Raw genomic sequence first — 25,409 nt, 5'->3', positions numbered from 1 at the left:
ATCTGCAAACACAAATCTACAAATTCACCCCACAGATTGTGTGTGTGTGTGTGTGTATTTGAGACTGAGTGAGAGAGAGTTAATGTGTGTGAGGGAGTTTATGCATCTCAGAGAAAGTGCGTTGTTTGAAAGAAATTCTGGGATTTGCATATCAATCAATCGAAACCTGCACCTCCATTTTAACTGATTAAAGACTTTAGAGCAATCTTATGTGTGTTTAATTTGTTCACATGAGTTTTATGACCTTTCGATCTTTTCCTTATAAATTCTGTGTCTAAGGTCTTTCTCTCTCACTAACACCTAATAGAGGAGCAGCGCTTTGAAAGCTAGTGTTTTCAAATAAACCCATTGGACTATAACCCAGTGTCATGTGATTTTTGACCTTGTCAAACCTTGTCCAACACCAGCACCTCCACATCATAATTTAGGAAGGACAGACAAAAAGGAAAACGCAGTAGAGTTGCATGACATGCTGAAGAGGAAATTAATGCAGAAGCGAGAAAGGATGTTGGCGCTGACTATGTGCAATCCGTATGGGTACAGCTGAGAAACACCAAGTGACAAAATAATCACTAGGTGTCATATATAAATTGTAGGGGTGATGTTGGGAATGGCATTAAACAGGCAATTGGAGACACATGCAATAAAGGAGAATCTGCACTTAATGGGAAACTTTACTCAGCATCTAGATTGGGCAAATCAAATTAGTCAGAATACCATAGAAGAGGAAATCCTGGAGTGTGTACGTTGAGGAACCAAGTAGAGAATAGGCCATCCCAAACTGGGTATTGTGTTGTGGAGTTTGCACATTCCCCTGTGTCTGCATGGGTTTCCTCCGGGTGCTCCGGTTTCCTCCCACAGTCCAAAGATGTGCAGGTCAGGTGAATTGGCCATGCTAAACTGCCCATAGTGTTAGGTGCATTAGTCAAAGGGAAATGGGTCTGGGTGGGTTACTCTTCAGAAGTGAATTTGTTGGGCTAAAAGGCCTGTTTCCACACTGTAGCAAATCTAATCTAATCTAATGTGAAAGGATTAATTGACAACCTAGTTGTACAATCCTTGGGGATAAGTAACATTACATGATAGAATTCCTCATCAAGGTGGAGAGTGACATAGTTGACTTGAGACAAGGGATCTGAATCTACATAGAGGATTTTAAGATGATGAGGCACAAGTTGGCTATGATGGTTTGGGGACCTTTAGTGATAGGGATGACGGTGCAAAGGCAATGATAGAAACTTTAAGAGTGCATGGGTGAACTACAACAATTGTTCACTCCTGTCTGGTGCAAACGTTAAATGGGAGAAGTGACTAAACCATGCCTTACAAGGGAAATTGGGATTAGATCCAAAGAAAAGGCATATGAATTGGGCAGAAAAACAATAGACCTGAGGAAGGCAGCAGTTTGGAATTTGACAGAGGAGGACGAAGGAGTTGATTAAGAAAGTTTGAGGGTCAGCTTGGGGGGAACATATAATCTGAGCTCGAAAGTTTCCATAGGTATGTGAAGAGAAAAAGACAGGTGAAAACACATGTAGGTATCTTAGAGTCAGAAACAGGGGAATTCATAATGGGGAACAATGGCTGATGAACTAAATACAGATTTTAATTCTGTATTCACGAAGGAAGGCCACAAACAACATATCAAAAATGATGGGTTTAGTGACAGGGAGGAACTGAAGAAAATCAGTATTAGAAAGGAAATGGTGTTCGAGAAATTTAATGGGATTGAAGGCCGATAAACAACCAGGACTTGATAATCTACTTCCTACAATACATCAGAAACTGGCCTTCGAAACAGCGGATGCATTGGTGCTCATCTTCCAACATTCTAGAGGTTTTGAATCAATTCTTACAGATTGGAGAAGGGAGACAAAGAGAAAACCAGGAATTATAGATCAGTCAGCATGACGTTGGTAGTAAGGAAAATGTTGGAGAGCGTTATGAAAGAATTATTAGTTGAGCATTTGAAAAGCCTTGGCAAGATTGAATAGAGTCAGCATGGACTTATGAAAGGAAAATGATACTTGAAAATCTACAGGAATTCTTCAGGGATACAAGAAGTAGAAGTGATCTCAAGAACCAGTTTATTTCAAAGTTCGGAAGGCTTTTGACAAGATCCAACATAAGAGAAGTGTGTAAAATTAAAGTGCATGTCATTAGGGATAGTGTATTGAGATGGATAGAAAACTAGTTGGCAAACAGGAAATGAGTAGGAATAAACAGGTCTTTTTCCAAATGGCAGGCAGTGACCAATGGGGTACTGCTCGGATCAGTGCTGGGACCTAGCTATTCACAATATATATTAATGATTTAGCTGAGGGAACTAAATATTACATCTCCAGATGTTACAAAGTTGGGTGAAAAGGTGAACTGTGAGGATGATGCAAAGATACTTTAGTGCAATTTGGACAAACTTAGTGAGTGGACAAATGCATGGCAGATACAGTATCATGTAAATGGATAAATGTGAGGTTATACACTTTAGTAACAAAATTAGGGAAGTGGATTATTATCTGAATGGCTATAAATTGAGAGAGGGAAATTTGCAATGAAACCTGGGTGTCTTCATGCGCCAGCCACTGAAAGTAAGCATGTAGGTGCAGCAGATAGTAAAGAAGGTAAATGGTATTCATAGAAGAGAATCATCAAAGAATCCCCACAGTGTGGAAACAGGCTCTGCAGCCCAACAAGTCCACGCTGACCCTCTGAAGTGTAACCCACTCTGACCCATTTCCCTCCTCTATTAATCACCCAATCTGCACATTTTTGGATTGGATTGTGGAGCATTTGTTAGGGTGAATAGCTAAGATAGGAGAGTCCAAAACTAGAGGGCATAGGTTTAAGTTGAGAGGGAAAAGATTGACAAGTGACCTGAAGGCTAACTTGATCACACAGGAAATTTGGCATGTCGGTAAGGACTGTCACCAACTTCTACAGATGCACAATTGAAAGTACGCTGTCCAGGTGCAAAACGGCATGCTGTGGCAACTGCTCTGTCCAAGATCATAGGAAATTACAGAGGGTGATGTGCACAGCCCAGGCCATCATGGGAGCCAACCTTCCATCCATGGACTCCATTTAAGCAAGGCGTTGCCACGGAAAGGCTGCCAACACCATCAAAGATGCCTCCCTCCCCAGTAATGATCTCCTCCAATCTCTTCCATCAGAGAGAAGATACAGAAGCCTGAACACACACACACCAGCACATTCTGGGACAATTTCTTCCCAGCCATCATTAGACTATTGAATAGACTCTCTGGCCTCAAATAATGCTGATTTTGCTACTGTTGATTTCTCTTGTACACCTTGCGCAATGTTACCTGTATGCCTCTGCCTATATCTTTTGTTCTGTACACCCTTGCTTACTATGATCTACCTATACTGCTCGTAAACAAAGCTTTTCACTGACAACAAATAAATCAATCAATCAGAGGGTGGTATGTGCATGGAACAAGCTGCCAGGCAAAGTGGTGGAGGCTGGTACAATTACAACATTTGATGGGTACATGAATAGGAAGAGTTTATAGGGATATGGTCCAAATGATTTAATACCTGGTTGGCATGGATGAGTTGGACTGAAGGGTCTGTTTCCATGCTTTACATCTCTACAACTCTATGTCTCTAACCTTACAATCTGCCATTAGAGTGTATTGGAAGAATTTACAAGTTCATATTCAACCAGTCTGTCTACATTGTGAATGCATTTTTCTTGATCATCAAGTCCCAGTTCGGAACTTTGGATTCAAGTGTCTGACTTAAATATCCACTATATCATAAGGCCTACAGCAATATTCTTAACAACGTTTAGGATTTTATGTTCTTACATATAATGTACATGACATATACATAGGACAATACTACAATTGATTTTTTAAAAAACAAAACTTCTCTGTAAGGGTGCTGAAGTTATTTGATTTTTTGGTGATAAATCTCATGGAATTTTATCTGTACTAAATCTCACAGTTGGTATGCACTATACCACTTGAATATGCTCATGACATTATCACTATCATACCAAGTGACTTGAGGGTATGAAAATCTCAGACTCCAACTTAACGAGAGCCATTCGAAGCATGACAAGCTGATGGAAGTGGGCTACTGTCTGTAATCAATTGTTTAATATTAGATGAGACATGCAAGTGCCTGTGACTCTAATATATGTGTATAACAGGTGCTGTATTAAATGCTTATTAAAATTTCCAAGACCACTTTATCCACACCTAGTTCTTATGTTGTAAAATCTAACATAAGATTGCCATATCATGTATTACAAATACTGTTCTGGAGGCAAAGCCTATGCAATGGTGACGGATCATGGTATAGTGCAGTTTTTTTTAAAAGGGTGAAAGCTGTCAGAGTCAGATACTTGGCAATCTCATCAACATTGGCTTAACACCAGCCTTGCTTTTCAAGAGGATTGGCAAAATAACAGCACCGATTTTTGAGAATAGAAATCTGTCAAATTCAACAGCCTGAAAGCTAAGTCAGTGACTTTCTGCTTAAAATATAAGTTCTGTTAAGCCAGAAGCCCCATCTCTCCTTTAAAAATAAATGAATTATCAGTCTGCTTTCTAGTTTAAAAGTAAATACAGAGCTCTTCTGAATGAAATGGAGCTTTTGAAACACTCAAATGCAGTTTTCTAAACTAATTAGTAATTGGTTCTATCACTTTGTCTGTCCAAATCAGAGGAAAACCTTGATGACATCACCACTCCTTATTTGGTGTAAATGCCACCTAGTGGCAGACATATACTGGTGCAGACTCTATCTCTTAAAGTAAAAGTACTTAAAGACATTAAAGAAGCAGCAACAGTGAAAAATAATGTCCATTGCATGGTGGCAGATTAAAAGCCAATCAGTCTATTATAGAAATGCTAACCTTCTGTGATAGTTATCTACTTGCTCCTATTCTACAGGTTTTATCAATTTTCCACTGTCTAAAATTAGCCACTTCACCTGGATTCTGTGGCCAACATCTTATTTGCTAGGGTATTTCAAATCCTAATAATGTTTTGTTTTAAAAATGATCTCCCAATCTCTCTCTTTGGTGATGAGTTCCAACTTAAGTCGTAGTTACCATTTCACTGTGAAGTGAAAATAGCTTCTTCCTGATTGACCTTATCAAAATCTTCTGTAGTTTTGAACATCATTATTAGAACCTTGACAGAACTAAAGAAAAACATAAATTAAGTCCAAAAATTTGAGGCTCTTCTCATAACTAAAGCATTCATCATTACTATCACATTATTGAAATGCAATTTAAAATTTAAACAGTGGAACTCCAATGGTACTTTTCTGTTTGCATCATTGGTTCCACTGCGTTCCATTTTCACATAAGTTTCCAAAAAAAAATTTGTAAAAGAGGGTGGTTCATTGCACATATATAGGGCTACTGAGAATCATCAACTGTTACAAAAAGTAGAGAAAATGGTATTAATGCTGAGTAAGAATGTTAATTGCCAGCACAACAACAGTTTAAATGATATCCGAATTCCCAACTCACCATCAGAAAAATGCATTGCACCTTAAATCAACAAGAGTGTGGGACCATTATAGGAAGTCATACAATCACACCCTTTGCAGGAGTCAGCATATCATGTTCTAAGACTTAAATATAGGTTTTGGGAGGCAATTTTAATAGTCAATGAGAAGTTACACTGGATTTTTATTGTTTAACTGCTCCTAAGTAACTATTACAGAAGCATTTCCAGACCCAATGGAAATACCCTCCAGAATTATCAATTTCTCAAGCAATTCACAGAATCATAGAATGCTTATAGTGCAGAAGTCCATGCGGCCCATTGAGTCTGCATGCACCCTCTGAAGAGCATCCCATCCAGATCTAGCCTTCCATCTATCCTCATAACCCCACATTTCCCAGGGCTAATCCACCTAGACTGCAATGGATATGCAGTCTAGGTGGATTAATTACAATATGGGGTAATTTAGCATGGCCAATCCACTTAACCTGCACACCTTTGGATTATAGGAGGAAATGGGAGCACTCAGTAGACACACATGCAGGCACAGGGAGAACATGCAAACTCCACACAGTCACTTGAGGCTAGAATCGAATCCGAGTCCCTAACATTGTGAGGCAGCAGCGCTAACCACTGAGCCACTGTGCTGTCATATTGCCTGCAGGATCTAGGATTTCACAGAGTCCCAATACGTAACTCCACTCTGCACTGCTCCAAGGACTGACTTCAGGGTCATCAGAATATCTGGACCTGTATTTCAGGTTTCGACCTCAATATTGATATCTCAGCCTGCCATCGTCATCCCAACCTTGGGCCAATACTAGCATATTTTCCACCCTCGCTAAACCATAACCACAGATGATCTAGCTGTACAATGCTATTATTATAAACATTTTAACTTCACTCCCCATTATACCTGTAACCATGCATGACCTTCCACCCAGATCTTCCAGTCTCATAGGTCTCATGAAGAAGAATTTGACACATAAATGGTTATGTCATAAACAATAGAAGTTAATTGAATCAGCAAAACAAATTATTTATTTTAAAGCAAGTCTAGCTGTAATTATAGTTAATGAATGCTTTCAGGAATTATTGGGCATTAATAATATGTTACTTGGAGTATTTCTTGCCAACACCTAAGCATAAAGCATATTTTTTTTTATATTTCCTATGAAGCTGTGAGAAATTGTTCTTCAATAGATTGTTCTGCAGGGGTAATTTACTGACTTTGTGTTGTTGGCAGGACAGTCTCCTGTTGAGTGTGCATATTGGATATTCTCACACATGCTGCACACTATTTTCAAACTATACTGGAAAATGGTGCAAAAAGCATGCTGAATTTTTGATATGTACTCTCACTTAGAGAGACTCCCTGCTGAAAGTGCAAAGTCAGCAAACTGACCCTTACTTATTAGAATTCTGGTTTTACATTCTGTCATTCATGAGATTACTAATGAACAACCCTTTTTCCATCATTGCAAACATTTGTATTTTCAAATTACTTGTTCTGTCAAATTAGTCTGGATTAGTGCACTACCATTTTTTATTTCATATTTTATTGACTAAATTAATTTACGTGTATATGGCTAAAATAACAAAGCAATTGTTACAATTTCTTTGATCTAAATATTGCAATCATTTGAAAGAAACACAAGGTTCATCTGTGTGGAAGAACTATTTCTAATCAGAGCATAAATCCTGTTATTTTTCCATAGGACATGGTAGAACAATGGCCCAAACTAAATCAATGGAGAATTTGGGTTGAAAAATACAATTAATTCTAATCATGGAAAAAAGTTTCCGTCATTAGCACTCTCATGAGCAATTTTTATTTTAACTGGATAAATGTAAAATAATAGAATTAACAAGTAAGTGGCAGCCTTGATGCCACTGTCTCTCCGTGAAGATAATGCTCTGGAGATAGATAACATTAAATGGGCCACCCAGCATCAACCTACGCTCCAGAAAAATAATCAAGGCAGACCAATCCTACAAAGTCCGACTCAATGACATTTAGAGTCTTGTACCAAAATTGGGAGAACAATCTAGTTAAATCATGATCAAAGTCAATGATCCAAGTACTGCTATCAGCTTTCCTGACTGTGTCCTATCCTATAAGTAGGACAGACCCAGTTCACAGGTGGCAGTGCAGTCATATATACCTGTGAGAAAGCATTGGCAACAGTGATCACCACACAGAAGGCTTTTGGAAACAAGATCCCAACCTTGCACTGACAAGAGCAGCGATTATCTTTTGTGAGGAGCCCATTAACAATGGCCTGGGTTCTGGTGGGCCAGCTGTACCCAGGGTTAGAGATGCGAGATAGGCGGGTTGTGTCCTGCATGGGGGATGAGCTGCTGTGCCAGGAGTGGGAAATGGGGATGGGCCACCTCTGTCCAGAGTGGGAGATTGGGGATGGGCCGGCTATACCCGGGGATGGTAGAACAGCCCCTGTCTAAGTCACTTTTACTCACAACAGATATTTGCCAACCAACCTGTTCAGGAATTTTCTGACACACCTCAGAACAGGGTGGGACTCGAACCAGGGCCTCTTGGCGTCACTACCACTGCACTATGACAGCCATTTACGTCACTCACTTTACCAATAAGTTAAAAACAAAGTCAGATATCAACAATTACAAGCTGCTTGACCTCCATATTACAATGACAGAGTCAGTAATGATTGATGATGTGAAGCAGCAGTTGTTTTCTGAAGAGTAGTCTGACAAAGGGATGGGGTGTTAAAACTGCTGCTGAGATTGAGCATGGACACCCAGATATTGTCCATGTTTTCTTCACAGACAGAAATTCATGAATATACTAAACAAAGTATCCACTGAATTAACCCCAAACCTGCACAATGTCTGCCTTAAATAGCATTGACCAGAGCTTTATCAATAAAGATAGACCATTAAGAATGGTTATTTGATCAGCACTGGCTAATTACCAGATCACACCAATCTCAAAATTAATGGATTAAACATGATGCACATTAAGCTTTTAATTTATTCCTGAAATATGAAACAAATAGCAATGACATGTATGATTCATTTTTCTTTTTATCCATTACAATTACAAGTAGAAGATCGTGCAAAGTTAAGTGTTACTTACCTTGCCGTACGGCCAACGTGGTTGTGTAAACCAGGAACAGGAGGATGTAGTTAAGAAAGCTCTGAAATACTGGAGTGTTGGCATGGAAGTCCTCCACCAAGTACTTGCTAGTCAGGCCTATACCACAGATCAACAATGACAGCACCTGGCCCAGTGCCAGCGACAGCAGCAGTTCTCTAAAGGAACAAGTGATCTGCATATTAGGGCAAAATCAACAACCAGAAGACAAATTCTTTCACTGACTGACTGGCAACACAATTCGCGCCTCTAGGGAGCCATATCACAATTAGGATGGAGATAAAGATTTACAACCTTATTGAAACATCTAACTGCTCAATAATTATTTTATTTTTACCAAGTTCAGAATTTTCAGCCAGCATGTCCAAAACTCAGGACAGGCAACTGTCAGCATGACTGCTTTCACAGCTCAAAGCCGATGGGTAGAACTGCAGTGTAAATTCAAAGAAGCTGTGTTTTCTGGGAAATGACTTGTCACATCATCATTCTCAATGTAACCAGTGAAAGGAAAGTTCTTGACCTGTGGTGACAACTTCATTCACACTTAATATACGAAGAGAGGGGTCTCATAAATTAATACTTTTAAGAAAACCAAAGTTTATAATCTTCCAAAAAAAAGCTTGTTTTAATGGCATGGTGCTCTGTATCATTTCCTATGATGTGGCTTTGAGCTTTAGATTTTAAAACTTTCTGCACATTCTTTACACTCCTACATCACTGGAGTTACCATAATATATGTTTTGGGGATATGCATTGTAATCCATAAGAAAAACTTATAATATCAAAATAATGTTTAAAATATATCTTTTTCCCAAATGGCAAAGCTTTCTCTATTTAGGGGTCAAAAACACGTCAGTATTCTTCTCCTGACCCCACTTTAACATCAGGACACAAGGAATCGTCATAGTTAGCTAATTCTGAGTTTAGGAAATGATGTATCTTCTAAGAGTAGTTCAATGCTTATCTTTCAAGAATAGATTGAAAGTTAACTGTGAGGTGCAGAATATTCATTTTTTATAAATTAATTAGTTTCACATATTTTAACAGTGCAAAGTGCATTGGTATTACTTGTGCATTTTTTTAAAATCTTTTTTCCTTAGTTTGGTTTAGAAAATGGCAAGGCAAATTCAGATTCTTTTCAAATGTTTCAAAAGAAACAATTAGACTTTAGATTTAATCAGCAAAACCTCAGGAAGAAATAATATGGAGTATTTCAATTTAAAGTGATTTTGAAGTAAACAACAAATGGTAAAATTTCTTTTCAGAAGCAGAAACAATCCTTCAGGTGAAAAGGTCCTAACTTAACTTTTTTTTAACAGTTCATATGGATGTTAAAGATTCTATGTGTTTAATCAAAGAAGACCAGGGGGTATCCTGGTACTGTGGTCAACATTCTTCACTCAACCAACAATAACATGCAATAATTCCCCAGTCGTCACTCTCATTGTGTTTTGTGGATCATTGCTTTCCCAAATGGCAGCTACAGGACTCTAAATAACATCACTTCAGTACAAGGCAATTCTTAATACATAAACTCTTTGAAATGTTTCTGAAAGATATGATTAGGCACTGTATATATACAGGTCTTCCAATGCACATGGAATTGCTTTGGATCAGTAGCTGCACCCTCATGTTTTCCAGTTTCCCAGTTAAGTTCTGTGCAGCCTTCAGTATTGAACAAAGGTGCACCACATGTTACTGCTGCAGATTGGAGAGAAAATAAAATGCTCCCTGTGCCATTTAGAGAAAGTGGCTACATGTGTTTAATGAGAACAGACAGACTAACAGATTTTTTTTAAAGCTTAGCTCTTTCATGTTTCGCAAGTTCTCTCATCACAGGCAGAAACAAAATACAAGACCATCACATCAATATAATGCAGGCATAACTTTCGATCGTTATTTGACTGTCAGAACTGAAATACATGAAGGTGTGTTTCTGCAGATGCTCCAAGTAACAATGAAGCGCTTTGATTTAAAATATTTTTGATTTACTGTTTTATGTGCATGTGTGTCCTGCTTAGCATTATGTGATTAAATTTACCTTTTCACTTTTAAAATATTTTTCATCTCTTCTGTTGTTGCTCCCCTTTGCTTTTTAACCACCTATTACTAGGCTGATTCATCGGACATAGAGACAAACTTATCAAGAATGGTTAAACAGGTTAGGCCTTTATTCATTAGAGTTTAGAAGAATGAAAGGTGTGCTCAGAAAACATACAAGATTCTGACAGGGCATGACAGGACAGATGTTGAGAAGATTCTCCACTAGTGGGGGAATCTTGAACTAGGGAGTATGTTTACAGAACAAGGGGAACACTCATTAAAAACTGAGATGCAAAGGAATTTCTTCTCCCAAAGTGGTAGTAAATGTCTGGAATTCCCTACCATAGAGTATGGAGGCTTGATCACTGAAAGTATTTAAAAAGGAGATAGATAAACCTTTGAAATTTCAGAGCTGATGACACGAAACAGGACTTGGGCAAATCAAGCATGATCGTGATGAAAGGTGGGATAAGTTTGAGGGGCTAAATGGCCTAATTTTCCTATTTAGAGTCGTAGAGTTGTACAGTACAGAAACTTTGGTCACATCTCATCCATGCTGACCAGATATCCTAGTCCCAATAGCCAACATTTGACCCATATCCTTCTAAAGATGTGTTGAGTTCTGGAGGCCCATGATACAGCAATGATACCTAACTATGCAATTTTCAAACTGTGTTACACCCAACTTCAATCTCACAGGCTTTAGAAACCAAGCATACACAATCTGTTGCAATCAATATCTCTTTCAATAGTTTAGAACATAAGAAATACTTTAAACTTGAAAGGGTTCAGAAAAGATTTACAAGGATGTTGCTGGGTTTGGAGAGTTTACTTTACAGAGAGAGGATGAATAGGCTGGGGCTGCTCAGATGTTTCCTACTCAGATGCCTTTTAAACACTGTGATTGTACCAACCTCCACCACTTCCTCTGGTAGCTCATTCCATACACGCACCACCCTCTGCACGAAAAAGTTGCCCCTTGGGTTCCTTTTAAATCTTTCCCTTCTCACTTTAAGTCTTTGCCTTCTAGTTTTGAATTCCCCTTCCCTGGGGAAAGACCTTGACAATTCACCCTATCCATACTCCTCATGATTTTATAAACTTCTATAAGATCATCCCTCAGCCTTCGATGGTCCAGGGCAACAGCCCCAGCCTATTCATCCTCTCTCTGTAACGTCAAAAAGGAAGAGGCAATCAGATTCTAAAGAACAGGAATTGATATAATTGTTAACGTAAATCATAAAGATCTGACAGAGAGACAGAATTCTCTTTAGTATGAGTACTTAAAAGGAGTGTTGTTGGGATTCATGGAATTATATTTTACTGTGTATTTCAAAGTCTTTAAATTTGTGTTATGTGTACATTGATTTATTCCATTATATCTTCAAAACTCTTCTGCAATACACTTCTGCTTTATTGTGAAAACCAAATCTGTAGCACTGTCTGCGTCTCAATAAAAGAAGACCTTGTTAAAACCTAAAAATAAATTATCTATCAAGCCAGATTTCAGGATGGCATTTGATCTATCCAGTAATAACATTAGTTGGTATCAAAATATCTCCACTATTAATGCTTAGATGCAGCAGTGTGTACTGTCTACAAGATTCAATGCAAAATTCACCAAGGTCCCACATTAGCACCTTCCAAACTCATGGTGACTACAATTGATTTAGACAAGTTCAACAAGGACATGGGAACACACCACCTAAAGGCTTCTCTCCGTGCCACTAATGGCCTTGAGTAGGAAATATATTGCTGCTCTTTTGGAGTCATTCAGTCAATAACCTGGAACTCCCTCTCTAAGAGTACTATGGGTGGACCTATACTAAATGGATTGAAATAGTTCAAGAAAGAGGCTCCCAATGACCTTCTCAAAGGCAACAAAGAATGGAAAATAATTCCAGTGATGCCCATTTCCCATGAAAGAATAAAAAAGACTTTCATTCACTGAATGCCAGTTGATCTATGATGACAAGAAACCATCTTGTGGACATTTGGCTCCCAGACAGCTGCATGATGCATTTGTCCTTTGAGAGTCCATATGCTTCAGAATTTCTGGTCAATGTCCAGATTCTTTCATGAGTGGCTACTAAAGAATGAGAGTTATTTTCTGAGGAATTGGCTTTTCATAGAATCCCTACAAAATTCCAACTCTCACAAACACTAACTAGTGCATCCATTAGTATAAAAAGAGGCCATTGGCCCATCAATTCCACACTGATCTTCCTAAGCACACCTCATCCTAACCCTATGATCCCACATCTGCCATGGTTAACCCATTTAGGCCTACTCATTCTTGGACACTACAGGACAATGTAGCATGGCAAATCCACCTAATCTGCGCATCTTTAGATTATGGGTAGAAACTAGAGCACTCAGTGGAAACCCATGTAGACATGGGGAGAATATGGAGAGTAACCCAAGGCTGGAATCAAACCCAATCCTTGGCATTGTTGCAGCAGTGCTAATCACTGAGCCACTGTGCCACCCACATGATGCTCATACTTCTGATGTTCATTAAGCACTCAGATTCAGATGCACTATAGCCAGAACAATCTACAACATGGACCTGCATTAAAGAAGCTCTTGTGCACCCACTGCTGTGATTGGTCAGGTATCGTGTTCCAGTCCAAGTGTCTCATATTGTGGTCAGCTGCTGTGCACTCCACAATATGAACATCCAAAGACGGCAGAAGTTGGAAGAAAGGGAGAACTTGGAATGCTACTCTTCCTCAGAGGGGGTTCGCTAGCCGCTCGTTCCATACACGGTCCACCCTCTGTGTGAAAAAGTTGCCCCTTAGGCCTCTTTGATATCTTTCCCACCTCACCCTAAACCTATGCCCTCCAGTTCTGGATTCCCCTAACCCAGGAAAAAGATCTATTTATCCTATCCATGCCCCTCATGATTTTATATACTTCTATAAGGTCACATCTCAGCCTCTGACACTCCAGGGAAAACAGCCCCAGCCTATTCAGCCTCTCCCTATCGCTCAAACCCTCCAACCTTGCAACATCCTTGTAAACCTTTTCTAAACCCTTTCAAGTTTCACAACATCCTTCTGATAGGAGGGAGACCAGAATTGCACACAATATTCCAAAAGTGGCTTAACCAATGTCCTGTACAGCTGCAATATGACCTCCCAACTCCTATACTCAATGCTCTGACCAATAAAGGAAAGCATACCAAACACCTTCTTCACTATCCTATCTACCTGAGACTCCACCTTCAAGAAACAATGAACCTAAACTCCAGGATCTCTTTGTTCAGCAACACTCCCCAGGACCTTGCCACTAAGTATATAAGTCCTGCTCTGATTTGTTTTTCCAAAATGTAGCACTTCACATTTATCTAAAGTAAATTCCATCTGCCACTTCTCAGCCCATTGGTTCATCTGATCAAGATCCCCTTGTACCCTGAGGTAACCTTCTTCACTGTTCACCACACCTCCAATTTTGATGTCATCTGCAAACTTACTAACTATACCTCCTATGTTTACATCCAAAACAATACATGAATGAACCAATTAAAATTCTGGATACATTTCACATAGCCCAATGTAAGTTCACTGTAAAGTAAGTGATGTAATATTAGATATATACTAGAAAGTTTGGAAAGGAAATAGGTAATTCCAAACTTCTGGCCATACCCGAGAGTCTCACCAAATTAAGCATCAATCACAAAGAGAGCTAAACCCATAACAATATTTCAAACAAACTCTGTTCGTTTCTAGGACTCCTGCTGGATATTCCCACTTGACCCTGGTATGGGTTGATTACTCGATTTACTGTTCTACATTACGGAACAGTGTGTATCATTCAAGTAGTGCCAACCAGCGCGAATGATGTGATCATCTGGGTGCACAAGTTCTGGAGAATTGCCAAATCTAAAAGAATGGTACATTCTCATAAGCTGAATGTAGGACAATTCTTAATTGCTTTCATGGTTACTGTGAACAGCTGAAAAATACAAGATTTTCTGGACTGCTTCCAGTAAAAGTCCAGAGTGTGGTCAGTTGGATTGTGATCCTGACGACATCTGTTCCTAGCTGTCTGAAACAAGACATTAACGATCCCTCAGACTGCACGCTAACGCTGATCACACAAGAAAAACCAACATGTAAAGAAATCGCTCCCTGGTCCAATTCACTCCCTGTCAATTCTGCAGCTCTGTAAATGGTGAGACCTTTGACCTAGAAATCTGTAATCTTTCTCTGGATTTTCCACCTAACCAAGGAACCATCATGGGCAGCAACATCTTGTACTAACAAGATTCCTAAGTAAACTGGCTCTGATGCAAATACCTTTGAAACATATATTTATCCTATCCAGAAACATGCTCACATGTTGCAATATGTAGATAGTATGACATTTATCTATCCCATACACAACACCACATTCATTAAAAAGTATAATGATGAAAAGACCAAAGTTAAAAATACAACTTGCTAAGGAAGTGAATTCAAGGCATTTCAAGTTGATTTAGCAGACAGACCTGAGGCTGAAACTTTGGGCCCCGCCAAGGGGATGGAACTGGAACATACTGGTACCAGCTGGTGGATTGGTTTTGTGACCACATTTCCAGCACTAGGTATTTTTGCTGAGGCACATTTGTGGCTGCCAGGGTTACCTGGTCCCACAAGGTAGGTAACCAATCAGCTTCATTCAGAATTTCGTTAACCACAGTTAAAAGAAGATCAATTGGGATTTTTAGATCAGCTTCAGTTTTCCTATCTGACAGGGTTGGTTAAACCCCCGGGTGAGAGCACCCAGTCACAGGCTAAGTGATGTTAGTGGTGGGGGGAGAAATATGCTTATAGAAATCCTGTAGATTTCTCCTTAATGGGAGGTGACTGAAGCCTAAGGTCTTATTGTAGACGGTCTCCCTTCTGCCACAGTGGTACCTGTTTTTCATTTGAAGTTTAACAATGTTGGAGGATGCCCCACTTTGAACTGCCCCCTCAGTTATATGATGTAAGGTATGTGATTCATCGAGAGGATTTTTGGATTTTGAACCAAGTGGGTTCTCTGTAAGTACGAAAAAATTAATTGTTAACTTGTGTGCATTTCTGCAACCACAATGATTAATTTTAAAACAGACTAGGAGACAGACTCTACCTCAAGAGTAATGGGCTTTTGTTTTCATTATTTGTTGTAAAACACAGCCAGCATAAACAGTTGTGCATTAGACTGCTGGAGAAGGTTCTAGAATGGATTTCTTTTTGCTTGGGGAAAATAACTGTAGCTTGAAGACAGCCATATTGGTTTCAATTTCACAGAAATCTTGGCTGATGTTGGATGTGTATACGAGTTGCTCCCAAAGAAGGGAGATATGTTCAGGTATAAGTTTCCTCGATGTTCCAGATCAGAAACGTTTGGGTAAAATTCTGAAAGGCCAGTTCGAAGCAGAGAAAGTCGAAGCTCATTTGCATTAAGATTCATAGAATCAATGCAATTATTATTTGCTTGGGGAAAATAACTGCATATTGAAGACAACCGTTTTGGTTTCAGTTTTGGAGAAGTCTTAGCTGATGTTGGATGTGTGTACTGATTGCTCCCAAAGAGGTAAGCTTTTCTAACTGTTAAAATATAAGTTTCCTCAATGTTATGGACCAGAAGTGTTGCATAAAGGGTTAACTTAAGCTGAAAATGTCGAAGCTCATTTGTATGAAGATACATAGAATCATTGAGTCATAGAATCATGCACTGTAGAAGATGTCCTTTGGCTCACTGAATCTGCACCTACAAAATTGCTCTAAATTTGAGTCCACTTTCCAGCCTTAGATCATAGCCTTGAAAGTTATGACATTTCAAGTGCTCATCCAACGGGTTTCAAAAGGTTGGGAGGTTTCCTGCCTCACCTACCCTCCCAGGCAGTGCATTCCCGACTCTTAGAAAAGACAATCAGATTCACCAGAATTTTTACATTGTGTTATATGCAAATAGTTTGGTTTATTCGATTTTATCTTCATTTCATTTCAATTGAATTGAACTGAACTGAATTTATTATCACGTGTACCGAGGCACAGTGAAAAGCTTTGTCTTGCGAGCAATGGCCATGCTAAATTGCCCGTAGTGTTAGGTTAAGGGGTAAATGTAGGAGAATGAGCCTGGGTGGGTTGCTCTTCGGAGGATCGGTGTGAACTTGTTGGGCCGAAGGGCCTGTTTCCACACTGTTATTAATCTAATCTAATCGAATCAATGCAGGCAGATCACAGAGTTAAGTAGCATAGATATGTAAATAATAGGTAAACAGTGGCAAAAACAAAAACACAGGTACAGACAAATGCTAAGAGTTTGTGAGACCATTCAGTATTCTAACAACAATAGGGTAGAAACTGTTTTGAAACCAGCTGGTGGGTGTATTCAGGCTTCTGTACCTTCTCCCCGATGGTAGAGGTTGTAGAAAAATATTGCCAGGGTGCGATGGATCTTTGAGAATGCTGGCGGCCTTTCCTTGACAGTGGGCCTGGTAGATGGATTCTACAGTTGGGAAGTTCGCCTTTATGATTGTCCAGGCTGAGTTCATCGCTCTCTGTAACCATCTCCGATCTTGAATGGTACAGTTGCCATACCAGGTAGTGATACATCCAGACAGAATGCTCTCGATGACGCACCTATAAAAGTTGGCAAGGGTATTCGCCATCGTGCCAAATTTCCTCAGATGCCTGAGGAAGAAGAGATGTTGTTGGGGCTTTGTAACCAGTGCGTCCACATGAAGAGTCCAACAACACTTGCTGATGACCACTCCCAGGAGCTTGACACTCTCCACTTGTTCCGCCTCTGTGCTGTTAATGTGTGTGTGTGTGTGTGTGTGTGTGTGTGTGTGTGTGTGGTGGGGGGGTGAGGCGTGAGTAACATCCCGCCAAAAGTCAATAATGAGTTCCTTGGTTTTGCCGGCATTGAGAGCTAGGTTGTTCTCAGTGCAATATTTTTCCAGGTCTTCCACCTCCCCTCTGTAGTCTGTAGCATAATAAACTTCTGTTTTATTGTTAAAATCAAATCTAAAGCATTGTGAGCTTGTGCTCCTATGAAAGACTATCTAATTAAAATCAAACAAAATGAACAAAATATGATCTATCAAGCCAGATTTCAATCTGGGATCTGACTTACCCAGAAATAACATCAGCCGGGATAATAACAATTGTTTACCTTCCAGCTAACTTCTCCCAGCAGTGATTACACTTTCAAAGTACTTCACTTGAGAGGTTCCAGTGATCATTAAAAGCATAACAAAGACGTAGGTCTTTTGTTTTCATTTTTCTCCACTGCAGGCTGCTGCTCCATTTAAACTGAAAAGCCACTGTGTCTTGAAGTTACCTGCCATCCTTAATTGGACAGGCAACCTGTGTCAATACCAGTTAAGGGGGCACCTCCCTAAACATCTCAAGATTGACTGCTGACTCCTGCTGAGGGGTCAACTATTCCAATATGCTCTTTCCTGACTGTATTCCACAAACCTGAGATCATCCATAACTCTATTGTTCATATCTGGTTCACAAAGTCCCTGCCTTGATGCTGGCTCCCTCTAACTACCTCTGAAATAGAGAGGCTCTCGGAGGCAGCTGACAGACCTTACACTGCTGGCAGCATTCAAGAATCACTGGAAACCCATGAGAGTTCATGCGAATCCCTGAATCAACACTCAATCCCATTGGACTCAGGGATAATGAGCTTTCAAAAACATGCCCATTAGTCAAGGGGGGGTGGGAGTGGGGGTGATACCACACATTAGCCTATTCACACCACTAAGTAATAAGGCCGTCTTTCCCCCAGAGTGAATGGAATGTGCAAATCTCCTCAGTGAATACGTGGAACTGCCACTTAACCCACTCCAGCAGGGTACAATAAATCATTCCTGACGAAGGGCTTTTGCCCAAAACATCGATTTTCCTGCTCCTTGGATGCTGCCTGACCTGCTGTGCTTTTCCAGCACCACACTCTTCAACTCTGATCACCAGCATCTGCTGTCCTCACTTCCACCCTGCAATAAATCCATGCCAAGGTTCAGTACATGGGTTACCTTTACATTAGGTGTTATCTTGGTGAGAGAGGTGTTTTGGAGATCTTGTCCTAACAAGTCACAACCTCACCTAAAGTATAATCACTAAAGTGTGCATCTGTAAATGATAAACCACAAAGTAGTCAAGTTGATTTTTCTTTTGAGAAACCTATTATGCTAATGGAGAGTGTTTGCGTGTACTGTTTGTGTGGACATCTTCAAAACATTTTAATATGTGTATGCATAAGAACTTACCCTTATTAGCAAAACTGAAAGCACAGAAAATTGGAGGTAGTCATGTGAAATGGTTTGGTACTTGACTGACAGAATAAAGATAGATACAGAGATAAAGGGTTTTCTATCTGATTGGTGGAATATGGCATGTGGTGCATCTCAGAACTCCATACTTAGCTCCTCTCCTTCTAAATGGCTTGGGCTAAGAAAAAGAAAATTGTCAATCCAAGTTTATACATCTCAGTAAGTTAGGTAGTACTTTCACTACAGCCTGAACTGCGGCAGATTTAAACAAAGTCAAATTTTGATATTCCTGGGTCCATCCCTTCTTGCCTTGTGCAACTTTCTCCTGATTTTATCTACAGTACACTGAGGGAAGAATTTTCTTGAAGTGTCAGGAGTCTGACAAGACCTCTGAAGAAGACTTCCCTTTCTAAGGAAAGTCCAATGAATGACAAGCTAATTGCGTGGTGGCGAGCAGACTTTCCCCTCGAATCAGGCCCCCAGGGATGGAGGTCCTGCTGACCAAGAGCAGCTAGCTAACCAGAGGCTGACAACTCTTGCACTTAGCAGTATGACAGAGGACTGCTGGCGAGACTCAGGATAAAGTTGAGTGATTTGGAGAGGGGAGGAGGTTTCTTGGATTGCAGGTCATAAAGAGAGGTGGTACGGGCATTTCAGAAGCAAGGGAAAGAGGTTGGCTCCCAGATGTCCCTGAAACAGGCACTGACTGCACACATGCACGCGCACACACACACACCTCCCCTTCAACCCTCCAACCCAACCCCAGCAAAATGACAACCTGCCCACAGGATAGCAGGCCCTTACAGCTGGATTAATTCCAGCAGCCAAAGGCTGAGGCCTTTCAAGTGGCCCTCAAGGCTACATAAGGACCTCAACAGCAGCAGACAGCAAGGTTAACCGGGAGCCTTTCTACCCACCATCCAGCGTAGTTGAACGTTCTTCTTCCCTCCAAACCCTCCACTTTTGAAAACAAGTTTCTGGCCTTTATTTCGTCATCCCACAGTTCCTCAAAGTGAACATTACTTTTAGTCACATGAGCTGAGGATTAGGGTATTTTATAAATACCACTCATGGACAGAGCCAAAGGAAATAAAAATGTACAGCAGATCCATCATCACCCATTTAACATTAGCAATCTGAGTCAATATCTACACTTCCTGATTCAAGCCCGATGAGCAAAACATATTTCACACGAATGAAACATAACCGATTCAGTGACTTTGCCACATGAGATCTTATGGAAATAAAATCAGTGCCACACTTCATAACTTTTGACAAGGCTGATTACGTCATTAATACTGGTTATCAGTCTTAATAAATTAGGAAAATGAGATGCAAAACCTGATTGCTTCATTCACGATTCCTTCAACAAAAAGTGCAAGTACTTAGGATTTAAAAAGAGAATTTAAATAGCTCTACATCATTTCTCCTACAGCGTCCCCAGGTTTCTGAATAAGTCTTCCTTTCTTTCACGGCTTTCCGAGCAACAGCATGATCGCCTTTACAGCCTGACTGTTTCCCCAGGTGAAAAGAATGTAAATACTGTCAAAATTCAAATTTGTTGATGAGTGAGCAGAAATGGCTGGATTCCATGCAGTAGATCAGTACATCCCAGCTTCGTGCTTCTTTTTACGATACGTATTGCTACATCTGCTCTATCCACAATCCCACACTCCTATAATCATCGGAACAACCCCCACTAACAATTCTCCTTTGCTTTTTGGAATATTTCTCTAATTGGCATTTTTCGCATTGGGTGAAACACTACATGTTTCTGCATAGGTTGGATTTGGCCAATGAGGTTCAGATGCCAAATGGATTCTGTGGCATAAATGCTTCGATGCTGCCTCCAGGAAATGCTCTATCTGGCCAAGATCTGAAGGAGATTACAACTTTATACAATAGGACAGCTTTCAGGGATTGAAAAGCTTCTGCTTGTGAGTTCACTGCATAATCACTTCCCCACTCTGACCATTTAACCCCCTTTAAAGGAAAACTGCAACTTTAAAATAATACAATCTGCTGGTATAGGGTTCCCTACATCAGTGCATTTCTACATACATATACACGTAAACTAGTCAATCATTCACATCATTGGGCACAAGGAATTAAGGCCAAGCTCAACCTTCACATCAAGCAGTTAAAAAGGCAATTCTATAATTGGAGCCACTGACGTAGGGGCCGGGGAAGTGAAAATAAGAAAGGCAGAGACAGAGCAGAGACAGAAAGGTCAGGACAGGTCAAGTAAGATGTGGAGGAGAAATGAGGAGGAGAGAAAGCTGAGATACAGATCAAGTACGGATCCGAACAGGCTGAGAGATAGATTTGCTTCTTGGGTGGAAGATAAGTTACTGTTTGGAGAAACAGATGCCTGGCTATCAGCTGATACTGTTCGGATTCTGTATTGTATGGTGTTGAATAAAGAGGTAATCATACCATGACTCTAAGAATAACAAAAGAGCAAATGCAAAAGTAATTATACCATAGTGATGCCAGATTACATGGAACAGGGCCTGAATTTGTAAGACTTTACCAACATGTCTTCTCTTTCCATGCCTTGTGAACATTTATGTTTGTTAAAGTCTGGTAATGTTCACTTTTCACATTTCCACAAACATCCTCATTTTGGATGCTTGGCCAAGCTCCAGACTAAACTAACGAATTAGCTCAGTAGAGGTCTGATTACAAAGGTTAAAGTGGGGTGTTAACTTTGATTGATTTATATCTTTCTGAGATGATATCGTTCAGTTATAGTACATAGAAAGTTATTCTTTCTTTGCTCTGATGTTTTATTATGACATTAATTGATGTGAATGGGATCTGTCATTGCAACTATGAATGACAGTGTCCATTTAGCACTTCTATAGCGTTGTAAGAACAGTAGCTTTTCTCAAAGTAGATTTTTGAATGTGTGTTTTATTTGAATTAACATTTTATTGGTTTTGTATATAGTACATATTGGGCATTTGGGCATGAAGGGGATACGGATAAGACCTTTTCAGTAACAGAATCCACACTAGAGTTCATGACTTCTCTGAGGTGCCTAACTCATGACTGCTGAGGAGCGGACTGTAGTTCACAGAAAGTGCAAGGTTCTGAGATTCCTGCTCCCAACATGAAATCTGCCGGGGTGGGAGTGCAGGTTACAGCTTTGCCACCGATACTCTCATCCCTTTAGCAGCAAAACATCATCAGCATTGGGATTACAGGCGGGAATCCTGAAATCAGATTCTGCTTGCCATTTTTAAAGGCCTCCCGACCTGGCCAGACTTCACGAAAATCTAGCCCAGGAGTTAGCAGGTTGTCCACGGTCTTGTTCTAGGTGGACAAAAGTTACATCTCCAAAGTACCAGGATACTATCCTCGCCAACTTCAACTAAAAGAGCTGCAAAAAAAACCTGGGAGTCAGCAAATGAGCAAGCGAATGTTAGATAAATTAATACCTTCAGCTACTGAGGGCCTAAACCCCGGAATTACCTCCTTAATCCTTTCTGTCTCTCTTTTCTTCTGTATGATGCCATTTAGAGCTTGGGCCAAATTTTTGGTTACCTGCACTAATACCTCCTTATGCAGCACAGTGTAACAGCAACAGGTATGTATGGTGTTTCAGTGTTTTCCATAAATATTTTAAAATAGGAGTGATTACTGCTTTTATTTCACTCAGGTGCCTATTAAATCTTTATAACAGCTTTCATAGACAATTATTTATACAGATGTCATTTGCACACTCTCTCATCCCCTATTTACAGCACAGAAACAGGCCATTCAGCCCAATAGATCTATACTGGTGCTTATGATAACCATGAGGATGTTCTCACTCTTTATTTGTTTGTCAGCATATTCTTCTACTCTGTTCTCTGTTGTGCTTATCTGGATTCATTGTTAATTCTTCTTGCCTCAACTACTTCTCATGGCAGCATATTCTGCACTGTAAGCATTCACTGGAAAAAGACCATTCTCCTGAATACCTTGTTGTACTTATTCGGGTTGATCTTATAATTATTCCATTTAGTTCAAATCTTGACTGCAAACCAGAAATATTTCCCTTATAACACTTTAATACTTTTAAAGATCACTATCAGTGCTCTCTTTTCCAGAGAACAGAACCCAAACCTGTTTGATCTAATTTCTTGAAATGGTTTTCTTTTATTCAAGAATGTAATGATTTACAGCATCAACTGCCGCCAAGGCTCCTGCAAATGACAGCTGTGTTTAACAAGCTTTGTAAATGGTTCTGAACAGGCTGACAGATTTTATTTAGAGTAAATCTGGAATGCAGTTTATGTACACTATCATTTAGGGGTGCCATCTGACCCAAACTAGTATTGTACTAGACTGGCTCATCTAAAACCTCTAAAATTGGCCTGGACTCTCCAAGAATTGAAGACTAATCTAGAGGACACTGGCCACTGTTCCTGGAAATCAAGCACCGCTATTTGTTCCTGGCTTCACCATGTCCTCACCTGTCCTAGTGCTCCTCCGTAGTGCTACCTCCGTTAATGCAGCATGTCTATTGGAGGTCTGCTGACTTTCAGTGGGAGAGTCTGTATATGACCTTACAAGATGATCTCCGGCATCTTCAGCCTGGAATCCCCATCTTATATTGTCCAACCAAAGTGTGGCAGCAGCAGTCAGGGTTGGATGTTGCCAAGTGAGAGCAAAATCACAGATGGAATGTCAATGATAGCAGGATGAAATGCAATCAATCCAAGAAAAGCCAGAAGGTTTGCGCTCCAACGAGGAGCTACTGTCACTCCTACGGTTCTGTATTTAAACAGTCTTATCACAATAAGGACATGCTGCTGAACTGTAGGCTGACTGCCAAGCTGCTCTGAACTCAAATAGCCAGAGCGATGATCACTCCTTTTTGAATGACAGCAAGCTGAGCTTCTATTGCAGCCCTGAATGTTCAGGGGGCTTTTCATAGAATCCTCACAGTGTGGAACCAGGCCATTTGAGTCCACACTGACCCTCCAAACAGTATTCCACCCAGACCCACCCAATTCCCGGAACCCTGCATTCCCATGGCTACGCCACCTCATCTGCACATCACTGGACACTATTGGCAATGTCGCATGGCCAATCCACTTAACCTGCACATCTTTGGACTGTGGGAGGAAACTGGAGCACCTGCAAGAAAAACATGCAGAGAATGTGCAAACTCCATACCCAAGGGTGGAATTGAACCTAGGTTCCTGGTGCTGTACGGCAGCAGTGCTAACCACTGAGCTATACCATGCCACTCCTTTTGCATATGCTGCAATGGAAGCTTACATTGAGAGATCAGCATCAGACGCAGAATCAGAAATTGGATAAGAAGTGCACTCATGAACCTGACAACCATTCACAACCCAGAGAGGATGCATTCCTAGCTTCTACACAAAGCACTTGCCAAATTAATAATGGACTCCTCTATGTTCCTTGCCATTGACCATAGTCTTTCCAACAAGCTCCTTAGTGCAAAACATATTTCACGATACATACCCATCAGTAAGCCACCATACAACGGGGTTGTTCGAGTCATCAACTACAGAGCTCATGTGTGGCATTTCAGCAAGCTTGCATCTCCACTGTCCATCTGCGCTGGCCACCAGCTACTCATAACCTCTAAGCCACACTCAGTCATTGAACTGATTGCTGTGAGTATAAAAGGGAACGATGGTTCTGCTTCACCATCACTATCTTTCTGTTCCTCCGCTTCTCGTTGTTTCACCTTGCTTTACCATGTGGTAGTTCTTTGGTATATGAAAGGATAAAGTCTCAAGCCAAGGTTTGTGATAAGGGTAAACAGGGAATGTAAGAGTTATGTGTTTACACCACCTGTGGCTTGTAACTCAGAAGAAACTCTGGAATGAGGGGCCAGTGGCATGTGACAATGATGAAGTAGGAACATAGCTCCATCTTGTATTATCTCAGCCGGCTTTAGCAATGATTGACTCAATAAAGGTGAGCACTAGCTGTTTCCCCTTTACTGAACTACCGCAGGCATGTGTCATCTTGCCCTTCATGGGAGGGAAGGTGCATCAGTAAATGTAGCTGAGCAGTTGGCAGTATACACGAGCTGTGAGTTGTGCATGTTTAGCTTGCAGCAACATTGATTGTGTGAGGGTGAAGTGGAACATATACCTGATTAACAGAGATTGATTTGAGTTGAGGCGTGTAATGAATTGAACAATGTCAGATGAATGGCAGAGCTGCTGGGAAGTGACATTTGAAGGTAAATTTACTAACTTTGGCCTGTGATTAAACCTCATGAAGTACCATATCCAAATCCTTGGGGCTGCATCACTTGCATTTGCAAAGGTGCTTTCCATTGTCAGTTTAGAACTAGTTTGGAAGGCTTCCAAAAAAAAGATATATGTCCTCTTCTCCATCTCCTGCAACATCTCCTATCTCATCCTTGCTATCATCCCTCTTCTTGCTGGTAAGACTCTTTTTTCCCAAACAACTTCCATTCCTGGAGCAGCCCTAATGCAGTTCCCCTTTATAAAGT

General features: G+C 40.4%; 1 protein-coding gene across 1 annotated transcript in view; it reads right to left on the bottom strand.

Annotated features, from left to right (window-relative positions):
• slc35f1 (solute carrier family 35 member F1) overlaps positions 1 to 25,409 on the bottom strand; it is a 289,021-nt gene that overhangs the window by 171,574 nt on the left and 92,038 nt on the right. Inside the window, exon 2 of the mRNA XM_072555876.1 lies at positions 8,599 to 8,774. Coding sequence (XP_072411977.1) covers positions 8,599 to 8,774 — 176 coding nt within the window. The remainder of the gene's footprint in view (positions 1 to 8,598; positions 8,775 to 25,409) is intronic.

This window comes from Chiloscyllium punctatum, chromosome 3 (genome assembly GCF_047496795.1).
Source record: "Chiloscyllium punctatum isolate Juve2018m chromosome 3, sChiPun1.3, whole genome shotgun sequence".
NCBI classification, from domain to species: domain Eukaryota; kingdom Metazoa; phylum Chordata; class Chondrichthyes; order Orectolobiformes; family Hemiscylliidae; genus Chiloscyllium; species Chiloscyllium punctatum.
The sequence above is the reverse complement of the archived record's forward strand: the minus strand, read 5'-3'. Positions and strand labels throughout refer to the sequence as shown.